Below are 21,833 nucleotides of genomic sequence, written 5' to 3' on the forward strand. Positions count from 1 at the left end.
ACTATACAAAATTATGCCTGTGAAATACTATGAAGGAAAACACAAAAAGATATAAATTCAACTCATAGTTTACAACACAAAAAGGTGTGCCAGGGAGCAGAACAATATACTAACCTGAATTTCTATGTGACGAGGGTTATCAATAAACTTTTCTATTAACAATCGATCATCACCAAAACTTGAAGCAGCTTCTTGAGATGAAAACCTAAAGCCTTCCCTTTGAAACAAAACAAATGGCATACTTAGAAATACTGAAACCAGTATGTTCATGTTCTGTTAATCAATTGCTTAGGGAGCATTGCTGGTACAGCAGATCTTCTGAGTCCCTACTTCCGAAAGTTGTCTTCTATGATGCCTGAAGTCAAGCAGTGAGCTCTACTCCCCAAAGCACTTTAGGGAAATGGCAGCTGCTGACACAGAATAAGGAACTGCACTTGGCACATTTATAATAAGTAAGAATATTAATAATGCTTATATTTTGTATCTTTTGCCACATGCTATACAAGTACAGAATCAGACATCCTCAAACACCAAAGATTGCTTTGTTTTATATAAGTGCTCTTCTTGCCCTCAAAAAATCAGTAGCAGTATAAGATAAAACTGTCCAACAGATTTTTTTTTAAAAAACAAAATTTATGCCCACTCATGCAATCAAAACTACCTGCCACCATACAAAGGCAGTCAAAACTGTAATGTTTTTGCTAATCATCTAACAGTAAAAGCAAGGAAGACGTTCCGTAATGGGAGAAGTACTAAAGAGATGCTCCTTCTTAGTCAGGCCTCTAGCAAAGATGTAGTTTTAGGCTGGGACTCTAGATATGATCTCTGCATTGAGGATGTATGAGAATTAGAATTTTGCTTTTGCATGTAAAACATGATATACCCCATTCACAAATTCAAGCACAACCACATATCTCTTGATAATGTTCATAAATTGCCAAATATACTTTTGCATTCCATTCGCCCAAATTTCACTGATGGTCATATCTCTCTGGGAAGACTATTCAAGGCTGGGTTTCTGACAAGGATTTTTGAGCATTGGATGGGGCTCACCAGGCTCTGATGTTAAAAACCTTCAGTGTATTCCTAGCCACTTGTCTTTAGCTCCAATACCTGTTACCTTGTTCCCCAGATTTTGCCATGCAGAGTGTTGCTCTGTGCTCTTGGCCCTTCAAATTCTACTTGACCTTGCTTCTTTACTGTGAATGGACTTGACTGCTCAGCTATGTTTTTGACCTCTGCTTAGACTATGTCTGCTGCTGCCCATTGGCTGCTTTGCCTGACTGAAACCGTGATGCCTGACCATTCACACATACTTTAACTTTGCTGAGTATGTTGCAGTTAAAGCAGGACATTCATAGAATGAATCAGCCCCAATCTGATCTAAAGGTAAATTTAAGAAATTTGTGTGAATTTAAGAAATATGCATGAAATAAAAAGAAAAGCTGCACAAATTCTAACCCCATTTGATTTATGTAGTGTTCCCATTAGTGCAAAGTGTGCAGTGCTCACAAATGTGAATGCAAATCAAGCACAAGATTTGCATTGCAATGAAGTGGTATTTGGAAAATTTGTGACTATTCTTTGACCTTCCCTACCCTCTACACAAGAATTTGTACTTGAAGAGGCATTCTCTAAAATAAGTTTTGAAGCAGCTTTGTATAAAACTGCAGCCATTTCCAATGTCACCACAGGAAAATACGCATAAGTTACATTTAATTAGGACTATGGCAACACTCTCCATGAGCTGCTTCCAAAAACTTTTCAAAAACTTCAACCATAGAGTAACAAAACTGTACACAGGGGATGGTTACACAGAATGTGTGTGAATGCCTTGTATAAACGCTTCACAGGTTACTGGTCTGTTTCCAGGCACAATTCCAGGTGTACACTTACTTACTTACTTACTTACTTACTTACTTACTTACTTACTTACTTACTTACAGAGTTTATAAACCATGCCAATAGTCCTAATTAGCATTTTCTAGTGAGAATCCCCTTCATGGATAACTGCTGTGCCATAGCAACGGGGCTTCCAAAGCACAATGAAGCTATGACCTATGCCATGCAGGAGCACCCAAGATGGACAGGTCATGGCAGAGAGCTCTGACAAAAGGTGATCCAATGGAGAAGGAAATGGCAACCCACTCCAGTATCCAAAACCCCATGGACAGTATCCAAAGGCTAAAAGATATGATGCTGGAAGGTGAGCCCCTCCAGTTGGAAGGTGTCCAGTGTACTACTGGGGAAGAGCGGAGGACTGGTACTAGTAGCTCCAAAAAGAATGAAGAGACTGGGTCAAAGCGAAAGGACACTCAGTTGCGGATGTATCTGGTGGTGAAAGGAAAGTCTCATGCTGTAAAGAACAATATTGCATAGGAACCTGAAATGTGAGATCTATGAATCAAGGTAAGCTGGACGTGGTTAAACATGAGATGACAAGACAGAACATTGACATCTTGGTAATCAGCGAACTAAAATGGACAGGAATGGGTGAATTTAATAAAGTTGGCCATCATATATACTATTGTGGGCAAGAATCCCGCAGAAGAAAAGGAGTAGTCATCATAGTCAATAAAAGCAGTACTGGGATACAATCTTCAAAATGACATAATGATCTTGGTTCAAATCCAAGGCAAACTATTCAACATCACAGTAGTCCAAGACTGACTACTATGCCCCAACCACTGATGCCAAAGAGGCTGAAATTGACCTGTTCTACAAAGACCTACAACACCTTCTAAAAATAACTCCAAAAATGATATCCTTATCATCATGGGGGTTTGGAATGCTAAAGTAGGAAGTCAAAAGATAACTGGAATAACAGGCAAGTTTGGCCTTGGAGCACAAAATGAAGCAACACAAAGGCTATCAGAATTTTGTTAAGAGAACATGCTGGTCATAACAAACACTCTTTTCCAACAACCCGAAAGACGACTCTACACATGGACATCACCAGATGGTCAACACAGAAATCAGATTGTTTTGATTGACTTCTCCAGCCAAAGATAGAGACCACAGAGAATAACTACCAAAAGTACAGGCAGGGTTTTGAAGAAGCAGAGGAGCTAGAGATCAAATTGCCAACATACGCTTGGATCATGGAGAAAGCTAGGGAATTCCAGAAAAAAACATCTGCTTCATTGACTATGGTAAAGCCTTTGATTCTGTGGATCACAACAAATTGTGGCACATTCTGAAAGAGATGGGAGTACCAGACCATCTTATTTGTCTCTTGAGAAATCTCGGTGTGGGTCAAGAAGCAACAGTTAGAACTGGACATGGAACTACTGATTGGTTCAAAATTGGGAAAGGAGTATGGCAAGGCTGTATATTGTCCCCTTGCCAATTTAGCTTATATGCAGAGTACATCATGCCAAAGGGTAGAGCACTGGCTTTATATGTTTGTATCTGCCAGTCCACATTAACTATCTGGCCACCCTGTTCTGGACCAATTGAAGTTTCCAGACCATCTTCAAGGGAAGCCCCATGTAGAGCACATTGCAATAATCCAGACGAGAAGTTACCTGTTGCCAGGTCCTGTCTGTCCAGATATGGCCACAGCCAGTATCTCAGCTGAAGCTTATAGAAAGTGCTCCTGGACACTCAATCCACCTGGAATTCCAGGGATAATTCAGGGTCCAGAAGCATCCCCAAGTGGTGAACCCTGTCCTTTAGGAGTGCAACCTCATCCAGGACAGGCAAGATGTCACCCATCTGAACAGATGGACTCCTCGCCAACAGTATCTCCATCTTCTGGACTAAGTTTCATTTTATTAGCCTTCTTCCAATCCATTATCAAGGCCAGGCCCCAATTCAGAACATCATTTGCCACACCTATGTCTGTTGAAAAAGAAAGGTAGAACTGAGTGTTATCAGCATAATGATGACAACTCAGCCCATACCTTCTGATGACCTCACCCAGCAGTTTCATGTAGATGTTAAAAAGAATGGGGGATGATATATGTTGTATGGTCTGTAAGATAAGCATATAGTGCAGATACAAAGTCAATATAACACGAGTGAGAAGAGCAACTGGCACAAAATACAAATAAACAGTAAACTGAATCCACGGATCTCTCTACAAACAAGGCAAACTTTGCTAGTTGTTGATCATGCATGTACTCAGTCCTTTAGGTTAAAAAAATAGTACATGTAATTAACATTTGTTGACCATAATTTACAGTAATCTTCATTTTGGGTCTAACAGATAAATGCCATTCTTTTATAGATGTTTTAAGGACACAAAATAACTCTGTAAAAGGCTTGGCTTACATGCATATCAGAATGGTTTAGATGGCCCTAAAAATAAGAGCATGATTCAATCTCCCACCTTAATTTTAAAACAACTCCCTTCATATAAAGAGGTGTTATACTGCGGACTCCCCTCTCCCTGTCAGAAGGTATACCATGTACATATACAGTTATGCAGTCACAGGATAACTGTATATGACTAACAGCATGGATAAGCAAAGGATGGAGTGGATTTTCCTCTAATTGTTGCATTTTTTTTTTTTGGTTGCTTATTTGTTAATCATGAACAATCCAGGTTTCTTGAACCAACAGTATGTATGGGGCAGTCTTATAATAAACCTCTTAACTGTAACATATACATATCTTGCCTGCACACATGACTACTCATGCAATTCTTTGGGACTAGGTCAAATATTACTACATAAGATATAACCGCTAACTCAGATAATTGCATCAATGAGTTCCATATGCACAGTGAAGCTTTTATTTGCTTTTGCTATGCATCAGCTCCACCCATGTCCTGGGCTTTCTTCAGAAAATGCCAAATAAAAGGGGGGGGGGGAGACAAAACCCATTGGATAGTATGTGCCATCCATAAGGAATGGAATAGAAATGTCTATGTTTCGCATTTTAGTATGAAGTAACCTAATTTGCACTTCCTGAATTTCCATGCACTTCCATGCATTTGAATGTAATTATGCTTGTGTTTTGAATTCTCTGAATTTTGTAATCAAATAAATTCATCAAAAGTACATGTACATTTTCACAAATACATCTAAAAATTGTAAACTAACAAACTTGAAAGAAAAGTAATAATATTAGAGAAAGTGAAAGAGACAGATTCACTCCTTGTTCATACCCCAAATAAGTTTGAGATAGAATTATTGCAACTGGTTTGTAAAAGATATTTCAGGAAAAGCAGGTTGCTTACCTGTAACTGATGTTCTTCGAGTGGCCATCTGTGCAGTCACACATATGGGTGCTGCACCTGTGCAGTGCCTTTGGCCGGAAGATTACAAGCTAATGGGTTTTTTTGGTGGGAAAGCTCCGTTCCCCCTCCCCCACAGCCTATAAAGAGCAGAGCGTCCGCCATTTTGTTCAGTCTTTGACGACCACCCGGACGCCCCCACGTGGAAAAAAATTAGTTCTACTGTGAACAGCATCGGTACCAAGAAATAATGAACAAGATCGGTACCAAGAAATAATGAGAATATTTGGTACCGACGAAAAGTCTACTCACCGACACTGAGCGGGGTCGGCGGGTGGGTTGTGTGACTGCACAGATGGCCACTCGAAGAACATCAGTTACAGGTAAGCAACCTGCTTTCCTTCGTTGTGGCCTCTGTGCATCACACATATGGGTAGATTAACAAGCTTACCATAATGGAGGAGGGGAGGTGTCCTTAACGAAGAACGGATGAAAGAATGGCTCTGCTGAAGGAGCAATCCTGCTGAGCCCGAACATCTAAGCGATAATGCTTGGCGAAAGTGCAAGGATTCGCCCAAGTAGCAGCTCGACATACATTGTCAATCGGTATTCCCGATGCGAAGGCAGATGAGGCAGCAACAGCTCTAGTCGAATGGCCTCGAGGGGCTATGGGTAAGTCGATCTTAGCCAGTTGGTAAGACAAAGTGATAGTATGGACTATCCACTTAGAAAGTCTCTGCGGAGTGACAGGGGTGCCTTGATCTCTGGTAGCATACTTAATGAAGAGTCTATTTGAACGTCAAATAGATTCCATCCTAGATTTGTAGCAGGCTAAACAGCGCCGAACGTCAAGTGAATGTAATGATCTTTCTAACGGAGTGGACGGAGACGGAAAGAAGGCAGGCAAAATAATATCTTGTCCCATATGAAAAGGTGTGGACACCTTAGGTAGAAAGGATGGATCGAGCCGCAGGACGACCTTTTCTCTATGAAAATTGAGGTAAGGTGGGTCTATGTGTAGAGCGCAGAGCTCACTGGCCCTTTGGGCCAAGGTAACCACCACTAGAAACACTGTTTTCCACGAGACAAGACGTAAATCGACTGTTGCCAACGGTTCGAAAGGAGCTCTCGTAAGCGCTTGCAGAACTACAGAGAGACTCCAGGTAGGCATGACTGGTCTGATCGACGGGTTCAGATTATAAAGCCCCTTTAAAAACCTCTTAATAGTAGGTTGAGAGAAAATGGACCATGACACGATGATAGGCGATCGCCGCTGTATACACTTTAATCAAAGATGGTTTCAGTCCAGAGTGGTGTAGTTCTAAGAGAAACTGGAGAATTTGATGTATCGATGTTGTAAGTGGAGAGAACGAACGAGAGTCGGCAAAGGTGGAAAGTCGCTTCCATTTAGCTGCGTAAGACTTCCGTGTAGAAGGCTTTAAAGCAGAGTCCAAGGTGTGTTGAATGTCCGGATGAAAGGTTGTCGGATTCGGTGGAGCAATCGTTGGGTCCGATAGTGCTGGAGCAGCGCCGATTCCAGCGGATTCGAAGGTTGCAAATGTAGCAGATTCAAAGGTAGGATTCGAACCACTTGAAGTTGTCGTCAGTATAGATGTAACGAAGCCAGTTATCGGATTCGCCATGCTGTTAGTTTCAACTAAAGTATATCTGGGTGGTGAAGTGCACCATCCTGCTGGGTTATGAGGTACGGAAGCAGTGGAAGATGGAGGTATTCCCCGTGAGAGATGTCCAGCAGTGTGGAAAACCAAGGTTGGCATGGCCACCAAGGAGTAATTAGTATCCTCGTGGCCCAATCATATACAATCTTCGCTATGACTCTCATCACCAGAGGAATCGGTGGGAAGGCGTAAAAATTCAGGTTGTTCCAGGGAATCATGAAGGTGTCCCCTAGGGATTCGCACCCGATTCCTGCTCTCGAACAGAAAGTCGCACACACCTTGTTCTGCATAGAAAGTCTGGCCAGGGTCGGAGATTTCGTCCCACCTTGTTTGTTTAGATAAAAAACGGTGGCTTTGTTGTCCAAAGTTATCTGAATGACCCGATGTTGAAGAACATCTTCGAAAGAACATAGGGCTTTGAATACGGCCAACAGTTCCAGGAAGTTGATATGATTCACGGATTCCCGACGAGTCCACGTGCCCTGAGTATAAAGGCCGGAGCATACTGCTCCCCACCCCAGAAGAGATGCATCAGTACCGACTGTTATCGATGGGTATCGGGGCCTGAAGGGGACCCCAACAGTCAGATTGGTCAGGACTGACCACCATAGCAGGGAATGGAGCACCAAGGATGGAACTCGAAGCAGTTTCGACAGTGGATCTCTCTGTGGATGGAACGCCTTGTTGAAAAATAGCTGCAAAGGACGAAGTCACAATCTGGCGTGTGGTACCACAGCAACGGCAGAAGCCATATGTCCTAGAAGCCTCTGGATGGACTTCGCAGGAACCATCCCGTCTTGTCACATTCGATGGACATGGCAAGCGAGAGTCAGTTTTCTGTCCTGAGGGAGAAATGCCTTTTCCAACATCTAATCCAAGTGGGCTCCGATGAACGTAAGCTTCTGTACCGGAAGAAGAGAAGATTTCTTGGTATTAATGCATAGGCCCAGATCATCCAATAAGGCACAAGTAATACGGATAGAAGTGAGAAGTGCTTCCCTCGACCTGGAGACCAGGAGCCAGTCGTCAAGGTAAGGATAAACTTGTATGCCCTGGAGGCGTAGGTGCGTGCAGACAGGGGCCATGCATTTACTCTTGGAGCGGTGGCCAAACCGAAGGGTAGAACCATAAATTCATAGAAATTGGAGGCAATAGCAAAGCGAAGGAAATGCCTATAATTGGGATGGATTGCAATATGGAAATAGGCGTCCTTTAAGTCCAATGAGGCGAACCAATCCTCTTTCCTTAGCAGCGGCAAAATATTTTGAAGGGTGGTCATTCAAAACTTTTTTGGCACGATAAATCGAGTCAGATTACGTAAGTCCAAAATCGGACGTAGGCCACCATCCCGTTTCGGGACTGTAAAAAAATATCTGGAATAGAATCCGTGAAGTCTGTCATACTGAGTTACTTGATGAATCGCTCCTTTACAAAGAAGTTGTTGTATTTCATCGAGCAGTACCGGCGAGCATGATGTAAACCAGATCGGACTCGATGGAGAAATGATGTCGAATTCTATCCGATAGCCGTGCTGTATGATGGACAATACCCACCGATCAGATGTGATGGACTCCCAAATGGGGAGTCGGCTTCGCAGCCGGTCCCCAGATGAGGGGGGGTGGGTATGGGATAGGTTAGAGGAGTGGTTCGTCCGTCCCGACAATGCTGCCTCCTATCGTCATATCGGCGGCGACCCTGTTGGTAGTGTTGTTGGGGCTGTTGTCGGCGGCGTTGTTATTGTTGTGGCTGCCTGTGCTGAGGCTGTTGCCTGGGATGGTAAGGCTGTATATAGGGCGGACGGGTCCATGCCCACTTACGTCTTGGTTGCGACTAGAGCTCCATCCGTCGGGCCGTCATGTGGGACTCATGGAGTTTTTTAAGTTTATGATCTGTCTTAGAATGGAAAATCCTGAACCCATCAAAGGCCATTTCCTCAATTCGGCGCTTGGTCTCTTCCGGAAAGTTGGTGCTCCTCAGCCACACATGTCTGCGGAGAGAGACAGCACCGACCAAGGCTCTTGAGTTGGTGTCCACATGGTGCCTGGCTGTGGACAACTGCTGAACTGCGACATGCATTGCCTCCTTAATTAGCACCTTGGCCAGTTTGCTCTGGTGGTCCAGGAGGGCCGAGACGACGCTGTGGAGGCGCTGCATTATAAAATACCGGTAACTCGCCAACGTCGCCTCGTAGTTCGAGATACGCAGCCCCAGGCCTAAAGCTGCATAGACCCTCCTGGCCAGAAAGTCGATCTTATGGTCATCCTTATCCCGCGAAGCAGTGTGGCCTCTTGCCTCTCTACCCTGGGAGGACTCCACCACGACCGAGTTCGGCTTGGGGTGGCGGAGGAGGAATGGGATGTCCTCCTCCTGAACCGGGTACATGGCTTCGTACCTCCGCGATGTGGGTTGAGAGTGAGAGGGCAAGTCCCAGGGTTGCATCATCGCCTGCAGCAGGGTGGTGATCAAGGGCAGGACGATAGAGGTGGACTGCTCCCCACAGACGACGTCATAAAATTTGTCCGTCGACAGTCCCGGACACTGGACATCAGCTCTGTGAAGGAGACGTCGGACTCGTCCAGTGACACAGGGCCCTGGGAGGTCACAGCGACGTCGGGAGAGGTGGAATCGACATCTGAGTCGTCAGAGTCCGCACCGTAATACAGGGGAGCCGAAGAAGAGGACTCCTCCGGCGAGACAGACCAGCTGCTTTCATCCCGAGGAGCCGGGCATGCACACCTCGGATCCAGCAGCAGCGGGCGATCGCGAGAGGGTGGTGGGGACCAATCCCTCGGTACGGGATAGTACCCGGTAGAGTATGGCTCGCCCCAGAATGGATAATAGGAGCGATGCCATCTCTCGGATCGCTGTTCCCTCGAGCGACTCCTGCGGGCCCTAGGCGGGGATCCGACCACATCCGCCTCCATTGTGGCCATGGGCATAGGCGTAGGTGACCTAGCCCTGGGGGCAGAGTCTTGAATTTCCCCATCAGAAATCAACCCCCATTGAAGAGTTGGAAGCAGCTCAGCGGGGAGGTCAGCCACACGTCGAGGGGACCCTTGGGGGGGTGACCCTCATGGCTGCCTGGAGTACCAGTTCAGGTGGGGTCGGTACGGTAGCTGCCGCCGGTACCGTCAAACCCGAGTCGCGGTGCCGTGGGCGCTCGGGGTCCTTTGACTTCTGAGCCGGTTTAGTAGGTTCTCCTTCCTGGCCTTCTTTGCTGATTTATCGGTATCAGCATGTTTGCGCTTCTCATGTTTCTTCTTAGGGGAAGCGGGTGGGGCCCTCAGGGTAGAAGCACCTTCATCCGAAGGGCGTGAGGGTGGGAACACCGTAGCAGGGCCAGGCTTCGGAGGGACGACGAGTGGGTCGGACTGCATGAGAGCCCGATCCCACAGGAGTCTCCTGAGGCAGTTCTCACGATTCTTTCTGGCCTGCTTAGAGAAGGCCAGGCAGTGAGAGCACTTGTTGGTCCTATGCCCCTCCCCCAAGCAGAGGAGGCATAGGTCGTGTGGGTCAGATGGAGACATTTTTGACCCGCATTCCATGCATTTGCGGAAAGCCGCTCGCTGCGCCATAGCAAGAAAAGGAAAAAAGAAGACAGTGCAGAGGGTAAGAATATATTTTTGGTTTTTTTGTTTTGTTCTTTTAATAGAAGATCGGAGAAGGTAGAACGATAGAACGATAGAACTAACAAGAACTATAGAGATAACAAGAACTAACAGGAATGTAATAACTGGGAGTTTAATAAAGGAGAAGAAGTAGTATACGAGTAGCAGTCAGAGCGATAGTCGAAAGCAGCACGAGGCACAACAAATGGCGGTCGCAAAGACTGAACAAAATGGCGGACGCTCCGCTCTTTATAGGCTGTGGGGCAGGGGGAGCGGAGCTTTCCCGCCAAAAAAAACCATTAGCTTGTAATCTTCCGGCCAAAGGCACTGCGCAGGCGCAGCACCCATATGTGTGATGCACAGAGGCCACGACAAAGAACACAGTGTATTTAAGCATGGTAAAGGAAATAGAATCAGTCTAAAAGATATCAGTAATGCTTACTTCCCACCTTTTTTTTCCTCAGCTATTGCATTTGCTGAATCATAAACTGTTTTTAATAGAATGCAAATCATAATTCAAGTAAAGTGGACAGCTGACAAGAAAGCTAAACAACACCAAAAAATAAAAAATTGCAAAGCTCTGGCTTTTACGTTCATGGGATCATGGCCAATATTGGGAAATTAAAGTATTTAAATTAAAATCCTCCCTTTTTATGATGGTCAACAATCGTTCTTACCCTATGAAGGCATCCTTAAATGTTCTTTTATGGCTGTAGTCCAGACAGCTTTTGTAGGCATATGCAAGGTCTTACAAACACATGCTCTGGTCCTTTCTCATATTGTTTTCCCCTATAGCAGACTCTGAATGCTATATCAGAAGTTTCTGGGACTAATCTTGAGTTTTGAGGGTTGCTAATCAGCCAGCTTGGAAATGACAGAACTCAGAAACATGTCTGACCATCTGTGTCACACCATGTAGTGTTCTGGACTAGGGCCTACACCTAATTAACTTATAACATTCAGTGCCACAAGATATGGGGATGACCACCAGTTTATATGAACTTCTCAAAGAAAAAAGTTAAATACTACGAATGTACATCTGCTTAAGACAAAGCTCACATTCCCTTCTGAATACCAGCTGCTGGGGACAAAGAACAGGGGGAAGGATATGGCCTATATATCCCACATTTAAGGTTCCTAGAGGCATCTGGATGGCCACAAAACAAGCAGACTGGATGGACACTAGTAGAATCTAGAAAGCTTCTTTCTATGCTGCATCACTGAAACTGACTGTACAGAATGCAATTATCAACACTTCAAAATTACATAAAGAAAGCATTTTTAAATCTTTCAGTTAAGAGCTTATTTAAAAGGGCAACATATGATATGAACATTTATGCTGTCATTTAAAATGTTTACATTTTTATTAATGACTTAGATCTTGGGTCCTTAAACTAAGGCCCGCGGGCTGGATCCGGCTCGCCATGCCCTTTTAACCAACCCCACAGGTTTTGCACTCGCTGGACACACACGTGGCTTGCTCACAAGGAGCTTGTTTTGGAAACGCTTGGAGAAAATGATCTCCTCGTGAGCAAGCTGACGCCTTGCCTGGTGGCAGCATGCTTGTGGGGAGATCATTTTGGACACGATCGGAGAAAATGATGTCCTCCCGAGCAAGCTGGCGCCTCGCTGTGCTCACACCTGGCAGCAGATTGTTCACAAGGAGATCATTTTGGACTCGCTCAGAAGCGAGCAAGTCAATGCCTCACCCCGTGCACCCCCCCATCTCCGCCTCACCTCACATGCACGTGTGTGCATGCACACCCCACCTCTACACCAGTCCACGTCTCCCCGCCAGCACCGCCTTGGTGGCCTGCGACCACCACTGGCACCTGTCAACTGGCTCCCTGTTAAAAAAGTTTGAGGACCCCTGACTTAGATGAAGAGATATGGGAAATGCTCATTAAATCATCCCGGCAACAGGCACTGCGCAGGCGCAGCACCCATAATGTGTGATGTGTGGAGACCACGATGAAGAATTGCAGATTACACAAAATTGGGTGGGATAGCTAATACCCTGGAAAATAGAGAGAAGATTCAAGGTGATCTTATAGGCTGGAATGCTAGGCTGAAAGCAACAGAATGAAATTCAGTACGGACAAATGCTAAGTTCTGTACCTAGGAAAAGAGAACCAAATGCAGAGTTTCAAGATGGGAGTCAGAAGATACAACAATAGTACAAGTGAGAAAGATCTTGGAATTGCTATAGACTGCAGGTTGAATATGAGTCAACAACATTCTGGTTCCTGACTCCTAGCTGCTCAGATCAGAGGATGCTGCCTAGCTGTTCTAGACCTCTGGAGCAGCCAAGCTCCCAGGGAATGAGTGACCAGAGTGAGCAAACAAGATTTTGGTGGCAGAGTTTGATAGGGAAGGCCAAGGGGCAGGTCTCTAGCTTTTTGCCTTTTTCTCTTTATTTTCCCCTTCAGTTTCCCTCACTTTATTTTCTTTCTTGCAACTCCCTCCCATTCACTGGTAGCACTGTGTTGTTAACCTTCAGGGAAGGCAAGGGGAATTGCTGGTTGCTAAAACAAGACCAGCTAGCAAGAATCAAAAGGGAAGCAGGAAGAATGGACCAAGAAGACTCCGCAGTGGTGACAATGCCTGCGATGTCTGTGCAATGTTTGTTTTCCTGCTTGAGATCAACATGGCCCACATGTGCAAGAAGTCAGTAGCCCTCCTAGAGGAAAAGATGAGAGCAGTAGAGCAGTAAGTGACCACCCTCAAGGAAATAAAAGAAGACAAAAAGAGTTTGGATTGAGTGGTGGAACTGCAACAGCTAATTGCAGTACTGAAGCTAGAAGTGCCACAGCAAGCTGAGGGCAAAGAAGAAAATATTGGAACAGTACATTCAAACCACTTTCAGCCACTAACAGAAGAGATGGATAAACAACTGTCTGTGAATGAACTTCATGACACACTGAGGGATGCTGAACAAGAGGTTAAAAAACAACCAAATAAGAGAAACGTTACAGCTTGCAATAAGAAGAAGAAAATGTTGTTAGTTGTGGAAGTCTCCCTGCTGCATGGAATGGAAAAATATGCATGCCCCAATGACCCAAAGAATTGCCGGATATGCTGTCTCTCTGGAGCCAAGATTAATGATATAACCAATAGATCCATGCATCTCATACAACTTACTAACAAATACCCCTTCCTTCTCATCCATGGAGGAACAAATACTGCCAGGATCTTTGACAAAATAACATCAGACTTTGAGGATTTAGGGAAGAAAATCAAAAGCACTGTATAGTATTCCCCTCCTCAATCCTACTGGTATTTGAAAGAAGAATGAACAGGGAAAAACCTTGAAGTGAATGAAAAGCTACAATGCTGCTGCCATAAAGAGAGATTTGGATTCTAGAACCACAAGCTAAGGTTCCTGGAAAACAGACTATTGGCAAATGATGGGCTGCACCTCATAAAGAGCAGAAAGCATGCATTAGGCAACTACATGAAAACATGCATCAAGAGGTCTTTAAACTGAAACATACGGGGAAGGAGATGTGCAGCACAGCATACCATCACCCAGAAAAGACTTATGCATTTCAACAGAGGTAAAAACCTCAACCAAGGCCTAACAGCAGTCTCCTCAGACATGTAGGAACAAAACCAGGGCACCACAAAAATGAAGTTTGATGTCTCTCCACCAATGCCCAGAGTATGGGAAACAAACAACATGAACTTGTGCTCATAGCACATGCGGGCAATTACCATATTATTGGAATAACTGGAACTTGGTGGGACAACTTGCATGACTAGAACTCTACAACTGATGGATACAACCTGCTGAAGAAAAACAGAAGGGACAAAAAGTGAGGTGGAGTCACACTATACATAAAAGACACATATATCTGGATAGAAATACAATCAGAGGAACTCAGTAGCTCTATTGAATGCATCTGGCTTAATTAGGGAAAAAGGAATTAAAAGGGCATGTTTATTGGTTGCAATAACCAACCAGCCAGTCATAAAGAGGACAAGGATGCAAGCTTCGAAAAGGTGCCTCATCAATGGCACATTTTCAAACTTAAGAAAGGTAACTAGTGAAGTGCCACACGTTTCAGTCCTAGGCCCAGTTCTCTTTATATCTTTATTAATGATTTAGATGAGGAAGTACAAGGAATGATAATCGAATTTGCAGACAATACAGAACTGGATGGAATAGCAAACAGCCTGGAAGGCAGAATGAAGATCTAGGGTGATTTTGATAAGCTTGAACGCTGGGTTGACAGCAACAAAATAAGGTTTATAGGGACAAGTGCCAAGTCCTCCACCTAGGAAAAAGAAACCAAATGAATCAATATGAGAGGGGGAATATGTGGCTCAACAGAACTGAATAAGACCTTGAAGTTATTTTATGTAACAGGCCAAATATGAGAATGTAATGCAGCCACAGAAATGGGCAAATGCTATTTTGGGATGCATTATTACTTCCAAATTAGAAGAAGTAATAGTTCCCCTATACTCTTCACTAGTCAGACCTCATCAAGAAGACTGTGTCAAATTCTGGGCACCAAGATGTAAGAAAGATGCAGAAAAACTGGAAAAAAGCAGAAGAGGGAACAAAAATGACCCAGGATTTGGAAAACATTGCCCTATAAGGAGAGACTGAGAAAACTGGGTATGTTCAGCCTTGAGAAGAGAAGACTGAGGGGGGATATGATATCACTTTATAAATACCTGAATGGCTGTCAGAAAGAGGAAGGACAAGATCTCTTCTCACTGATACCAGAGTGTAGGACATGGAATAATCATCTGAAGCTGCAACAAACCAGATTCATGCTAGTTATCAGGAAAAGTTTTCTAACTTTCAGAGCAGTACAACTGTGAAACCAGTTGATTTGGACCTACAGAAGTCATGGGCCTGCCCCCTGTGAGACATTCAAAAAGAAACTGAACAGTCATTTGAGTCAAATGGTGTAAATTGGTGGCCTGCAACAGAAGGGGGTTAGATCCAATGGCCTTCTTGGTCCTTTCCAATTCTACTATTGTATGATTCGATGAACAACCACTGTGGTGCAGTGGTTAAGAGCATGAGTCTGGCACTTTGGGTTCTAGTCCCTGATCAGCCATGGAGTCAACTGGGTGACTTTGGACCAGTAACAGGCTATCAGCCCAATCTACCTCACAGGGTTGCTGTTGTGCAGATAAGATCAGGAGGAGGAGGAAAATGAGGTAAGCCATTTTGAGTTTTTTAAAAATTAAAGTAACATGGCTGCATCAAAAGCTAATGCTATATTGGGCTGCATTAATAGAAATTATAATAATAGAAGCTATACAGCTAATGCTATACTGCGCTGTTTCCAAATCACATGAAGTACTGGTTCCCCTCTGTTTAGCACTAGTTAGGCCCCACCTTGAGTACTGTGTCCAGTTCTGGGCACCACAGTTGAAGAAAGATGCATACAGCTGGAAGAAGTTCAGAGGAGGGCAGCAAGGATGATCCAGGGACTGGAAACAAAGACTGAAAGAGCTGGGCATGTTTAGTACTGAGAAGATAAGATTGAGAGGAGATATAATAGCAGTTTTCAAATACTTGAAAGGCTGTCACACAGAGGAGGGCCAGGATCTCTTCTCAATCATCCCAGAGTGCAGGACACAGAAGAAAGGTCTTAAGTTACAGGGAGCCAAATTATGGGCTAGACATCAGGAAAAATTTCCTGACTGTTAAGGCAGTACATCCATGGAACCAACTGCCTAGGAAAGTGGTAGACTCTCCCATACTGGAGGACTTCAAGAGATAGTTAGGCAGCCACCTGACAGGGATGCTTTAACTCAATGGCCTTGTAGACCTCTTCCTACTCTACTATTCCACTAAAGTTTTAAAAAAAAAACCCTTAAATAAGATCAATTTAAATATCTTTATAGAACTCAATCAACAAAATATCTTAGGTACTGATTTTTTTTTCTTTTCAGCTGGCAAATCTAAATACACAGTGTGTTCTCTCTGTGTGTAATAAACAAATTATTTGCTAATATCATTGCACAGCATTAACAACATTATTGGGCATTATTGAATCTAGCCTGTAGTCAAGATACTTAAGTACAAAACCCAGCATTAAAAGTCTGATAATATATATTAGGGAATAAGAAAAAAACCTATTTCGTTTCTATCTGCTGTTTGATATGTTTGAATGTCAGTTAGTAGTGGTTTAGTGGGGCTTTGAAAGCAGCCATATTTATTGAAACTAGACTTTGGACAGCATCTTACCTGGTCTCTTCATCATTCCATGCAATTCTCATGCCTTTTCCTCCACCACCTGCTGAAGCCTTGATCATGACAGGGTAGCCTGACAGCAAGGAACAATTAGACAAGAGTTCAAACTTTGGTCAGTAAGTCATGCAGGGATAACAACTCACCACATGTTCCAGTAAAATGCTGGAAAACAACAGCGTTATTACCAAGCTGTTTGTTGGAAAGATGTACAGCCACATTAGCTGTCTTCTGCATTTCAGAATATCAATTTTAATTTGAAGAAATTGATGTAAATTGAAAATCAAAGATATTATACTACCATTGGGCATTATCAAAAACATTTACATACCACCTTACATCAAGAGAAACTCAAGGCAGCTATTTCTTTTATAATCACAATTCATTTTTAAAACATGGTCAGCATCTGAGTATAACAAGAGAAACCAGTGAAAAAGATATAAACAAAATTATTAACACAGTTTCAACTAATCAATCCCAATGCCATGTGGTCTGATTATTAATAAGGTAGTCAGGAAGGGTGTTCTACAGCTCAAGCACTACTAGCAAAAAAAGCCTAGTCATAAGTTCCCACCCTCCACTTTTTAGACAGCAGAGAGAAAGACACACACAAAAGAAACCTCCAACTGTTGGATAGAGCAGTGATTCCCATAGTGGATGGGAATCCTTAAACTACATAGTGCCTTAAACTACGGCCCGCAGGCCACATCCAGCCCGCCATGCCCATTTATCTGGCCCATCTCTGAGATTTGGGACTCGCCGCACCTGTGCCCACACCCAGCGAGGCAGTGGCTTGCTTGCATGGAGAACATTTTGGACTCACTCAGAGCAAACAATCTCCAAGAGAGCAAGCTGCTGCCTCATCGCGCGCACCCACCCCTGCCTCGCCCACCCATGCCTTGCCGCGCACACCCACCGCCAGCACTGCCTTGCTGGCTTGTGCCCACTGCCAGCACCTTTCAACTGGCCCCCTGCTGAAAAATTTTGAGGACCCCTGCCATAGTGGGCAGTAAGAAACCCCTGGAAGCAGTGGAAAGATCCAGGAAGTGGTGAGGAAAAGAGGGGGGGGGCTGGTAGGAGATAACAGATTTCTACTACAAAAGAAACAAAGAGAACGAAAAGGAAACAGTTTGTAAAATAGCAGATTAAAACAAATTGATCAAGAATAACTTAACCAAAAACTATTTCATTAGATTTACACTTTAGAAAATATTTTCAACAATAAATACTAATATTAAAAAGGCAGCATTTTTAATGTTCACTAATATGCACAAGGGGTATTGATTAATTCACCAAAGTACAGAAAATCTAACCACACTCAAAGTAACTCACCAGTACACCCTGCTAGCATACACAAATTCATCACTGCATGAGCCTATATAAAAATGCTTGCTAAATCTACTTTTGAAAAATTCCTGACAATGCACTTTCATACTTTAGTTGCCCATTAGGCTGGGTAAGCTATACAAGGTTTTTAAATCAACAAACATTATACTTTGCCAATGCAGTTTACTAATAAAAATGTAACTTAAATACAAAGATACACACTTAACACAATGTTAACAGCACAGTGATCCAGTTCAAACTGGTGGACTTGAGCTGATGAACTGCCAAAGCTTCAGAATGTTTTAATAAGCATGCACACAATATATATATTAGGTTTAATAACTGCCTCTTGATAAGTATGAGTTGTGCATTAATTTGACATTCATAATTCAGAAACTAATTGTATGCTTTACACAGAAAAAATAACATTAAATTATATACAACAGCATGGTCTTGTTTTGTAGCCAGTGTGGGTTGGGAATTTATTTATGTTATATTTTATTTTATGCTGTAAGCCATCCTGAGGCTTTTTGCGAATAGGACAGCATATAAATATTTTAAATAAATACATACATACATACATCCATACATACATACAGTGGTCCAAAGTTAAACTTTATTTGTGAAATGCAAATGTTTAACTTTATATTAACAGACTGGGTGTTTTAAATGTGCCCTAGAACAATAGACCTAATACAAAGAAAGAGGAATAGGAGCACTAGGGTAGTCACCCAAGAGGAAAGAGGGCGACAACCCAAAAAAGTTTGGGGACCCCTGAGCTAGAATATCCTTTACCTGTCAGGCACAGAGCCCACCTACATCATCAACAGAAAACTGGTACCAACATCAATATGGATATTGACACCAAATTGGAGATGGTTGGTGGGTAGTGTGAATGCTCAGATGAAGACTCAAAGAACCACAGTTACAGGTAAGCAACCAAGGTAGCAGTCACCTCAGGCTCAACTGTTCTGGAAGCCTCACCATGTCTGATCACACTGTGGATGCCACTTCTCTTGCGGAAATTAGTCAACCACCCTGTATTGGCTTTAAATTCAACACTTCCTGCACTTGTAGAGGGGCTTTTTTTGCATTAAATCACTGTGCAATTTTCTGGCTTTTTCACAGATCATAGCTTCACTAACGCTATCACCTACCAGGTATTTCTCATTCAACCACACTAACAAAAGAGTTTTTCCACCTCTTCCAGCATTTGAGTCCTCTGCTTGCTAAATAGCGTTACTCCTTTTGCCACATCAGCTCCTTTGATGGGATCTTTACTCTTTAAAATAGTCGAGATCGTCGACTTTGCCATCTTGCACTCAGAAGCCAGATCAGTCACACGAATACCACACTCATGCTTTTCCACAATTTCCTTCTTCAGTTCAATGGTTATTTTCTTTGAAACCTTCTTCTTACATTCTTGGTCTGCATGTTCTGGTAACCTCCATTACCGCTCTGCACGTTCATTTTACCCCCATGCTTGCTCTGCACTTTCTTTAGAGCATTATTCAGTAAGCTTCATAGCAAGTGACCACAGGTCTGTCGGCCTTCTTGGAAATCACTGAGTGTCAGAGGCTGTCTAGGAGTAGTGGAAGAAGGAGCAAGGTGGCCCACAGTTAGAACTCTTACCAGAGAGGAAAAAGATCTCTGTGCCTCAATTGTGGAATTGCTGGAAGAATGAAGTATTTTTTTTCCTGGGCAATATGAGATCAAGGAGTTTCCACAGCTTCCAATGTCTTTTTGCTCAATATTGCCTTCAGCCTATCCCATGTGCTTTGACAGTGGACACAGATGTCAATAATGTGCCCATTTCCAAGACAAAACAAGCAAAAGGAATTACTATAATCCAGAAGAAGCTTACTCTCACACCAAACACATTTGTGGAGCAAAGCCTACAGGACCATGCACCTTGAGGCAAAAAAGTGATTGTGGAGATCCTAAACAAGACAAGCAAACAAAAAGAATTTGAAGACAGAAGAATGTCAGCAGAGTAAGAGACAGAACAAATGCAAAGAACTCATGGGCTGAAAGAAGCCCCATGAGGCAGCCACAATTGTGGTCCAAGGGCAACTGAGAAAATAAGTGGGAAAGCACCAGAAACATGCATGCTGGAATGGTGAATGATAGTTCCTACTAAAAATTATTCGACTAAAAAAGTTTCCAAAATGTGCAGGTGTGATGTGTAGAGGCCACAAAGAACTAGCTATATCATACTGATTTTATTTATTTTATTTGAACATATGGGTATATGAATGTTGACTTCCCTTGTTCTTCCTGTTTTCCCCTTCCCCAATAAACTCTTTTGTATTTTTGTTGTATTTATTTTCATAGATCCAGACTTATGCTTCATTGTTTAAAAAGCAACATGTGCAAGTCTATAAAGCTATCCCTTAAATAAAAGGGTTACAAAGCTATTCCTTATATTCTTTGGATACTTCACAAGGTTTTGTAAAGTTCAATGTTTCTTTTGGCAAGAAAATCTGAAGTGCCTCTCTCTGTTCCTGTTACAGCTTGGCTGGTGGAAGGAGTTGTCCCTCTCCAAGCTAGGAAGACTAGGGCATTCAAGAAATGGTCCACCTGTGGTAGCAGCCTATCAGTTATTCTTTCTGGGAGGAACTATGGTAAAGAAGGGGACCAAGAATTATGTGAAACCTATCTTTCAGCTTATCCTCACAATAATACACTGAAAGAATATACAAGATATACACAAAGCTCAACAGATATAAATTGAGGGGTATCTTCTCAAATGCAAGCCTTTGAAATATCCTTTAATATTATTGTTAGTAATAATAATTTGAAAAAGTATGTAGGTGGAACTCCCCACTACCATTTGTCTTTATTACCCTTATATTGATTACACTTATATACCGTTCCATAGTCCACTGGGCTCTCTAGGCAGTTTACAAAATTTTAAAGATATATAAAACAATAAATAGTCACATTTAAATAAATAATAGACAATAAATCAATACAAAACACACAGCAACTATAGGAATATTAATATACCACATAGGAGCAATAATAACACAATTAAAGGAAATGTAATCTATTAAAATATCTGAAAAATAAAAGCTTTTCACCAGGTGTCAAAAAGAGAAAAAAGATGGTGCCAAGCACACCTCCATGGGGAACATGTTCCAAAGATGGGATGTTACTACTGAAAAGGCCCTTCTAGTCATCATTTTGGGGTTTTGTGTTTTTTTTTTTTTATTATTTATTTATTTATTTATTTATTTATTGGTTTATATCCTGCCTTTTTCCTACAAAGGGCTCAAGGCAGCTTACATCATTCCCCTCCTCCATCTTGTCCCCACAACAACAACAACCCTGTGAGGTAGGTTGGCCTGAGAGTCTGTGACTGGCCCAAAGTCACCCAGTTGGCTCCATGGCCGAGCGGGGACTCGAACCCAGATCACCTGAGTCCCAGTCCCACGCTCTTACCCACTACGCCGCCTTCTTTTGGGGTGAGATTCCCTGTGAAGAACCTCAGATCTTAGGGGCTGGGTAGGAACATACAGGGCAAGGTGTTCCTTCTGATACCCTGGCCCCAAGCTGTTTAGGGCTTTAAATGTTAACACCAGCACTTTGAATTGGGCACAGACTTCAACTGGCAGCTAATGCAGCTGAAAGAGAACTGGCATAATATGATCACATGAGCCAAATCTTGTTAGTACCCATGCTGCCCTGTTCTGAATCAGCTGGAGTTTCTGGACCATCTCCAAAGGCAGACCCACATACAGCATATTATAGTAATCCAGGCAAAAGGTTACCAGAGCATGGATAACTGTGGCCAGATTCTGTCTGTCCAGATAGGGTCA

The 21,833-nt window shown here is 43.1% G+C and overlaps 1 protein-coding gene across 3 annotated transcripts in view; it reads right to left on the bottom strand.

The window, feature by feature from the left end:
- Positions 1 to 21,833, bottom strand: part of PCCA (propionyl-CoA carboxylase subunit alpha) — a 357,755-nt gene that overhangs the window by 217,776 nt on the left and 118,146 nt on the right. For all 3 annotated transcript variants that reach the window (XR_006414646.1, XM_044429576.1, XM_044429577.1), the window contains exons 9-10: positions 16,684 to 16,762; positions 115 to 217 (exon numbers count right to left, since the gene is read on the bottom strand). Coding sequence is in view for 2 of the 3 variants with exons in the window: in XM_044429576.1 (XP_044285511.1) it covers positions 115 to 217; positions 16,684 to 16,762 (182 nt within the window). In the remaining variant the exon portion in view is untranslated. The remainder of the gene's footprint in view (positions 1 to 114; positions 218 to 16,683; positions 16,763 to 21,833) is intronic.

Source organism: Varanus komodoensis, unplaced genomic scaffold, assembly GCF_004798865.1.
Source record: "Varanus komodoensis strain SLA01 unplaced genomic scaffold, ASM479886v1 scaffold2, whole genome shotgun sequence".
In the NCBI taxonomy this organism is placed as follows: domain Eukaryota; kingdom Metazoa; phylum Chordata; class Lepidosauria; order Squamata; family Varanidae; genus Varanus; species Varanus komodoensis.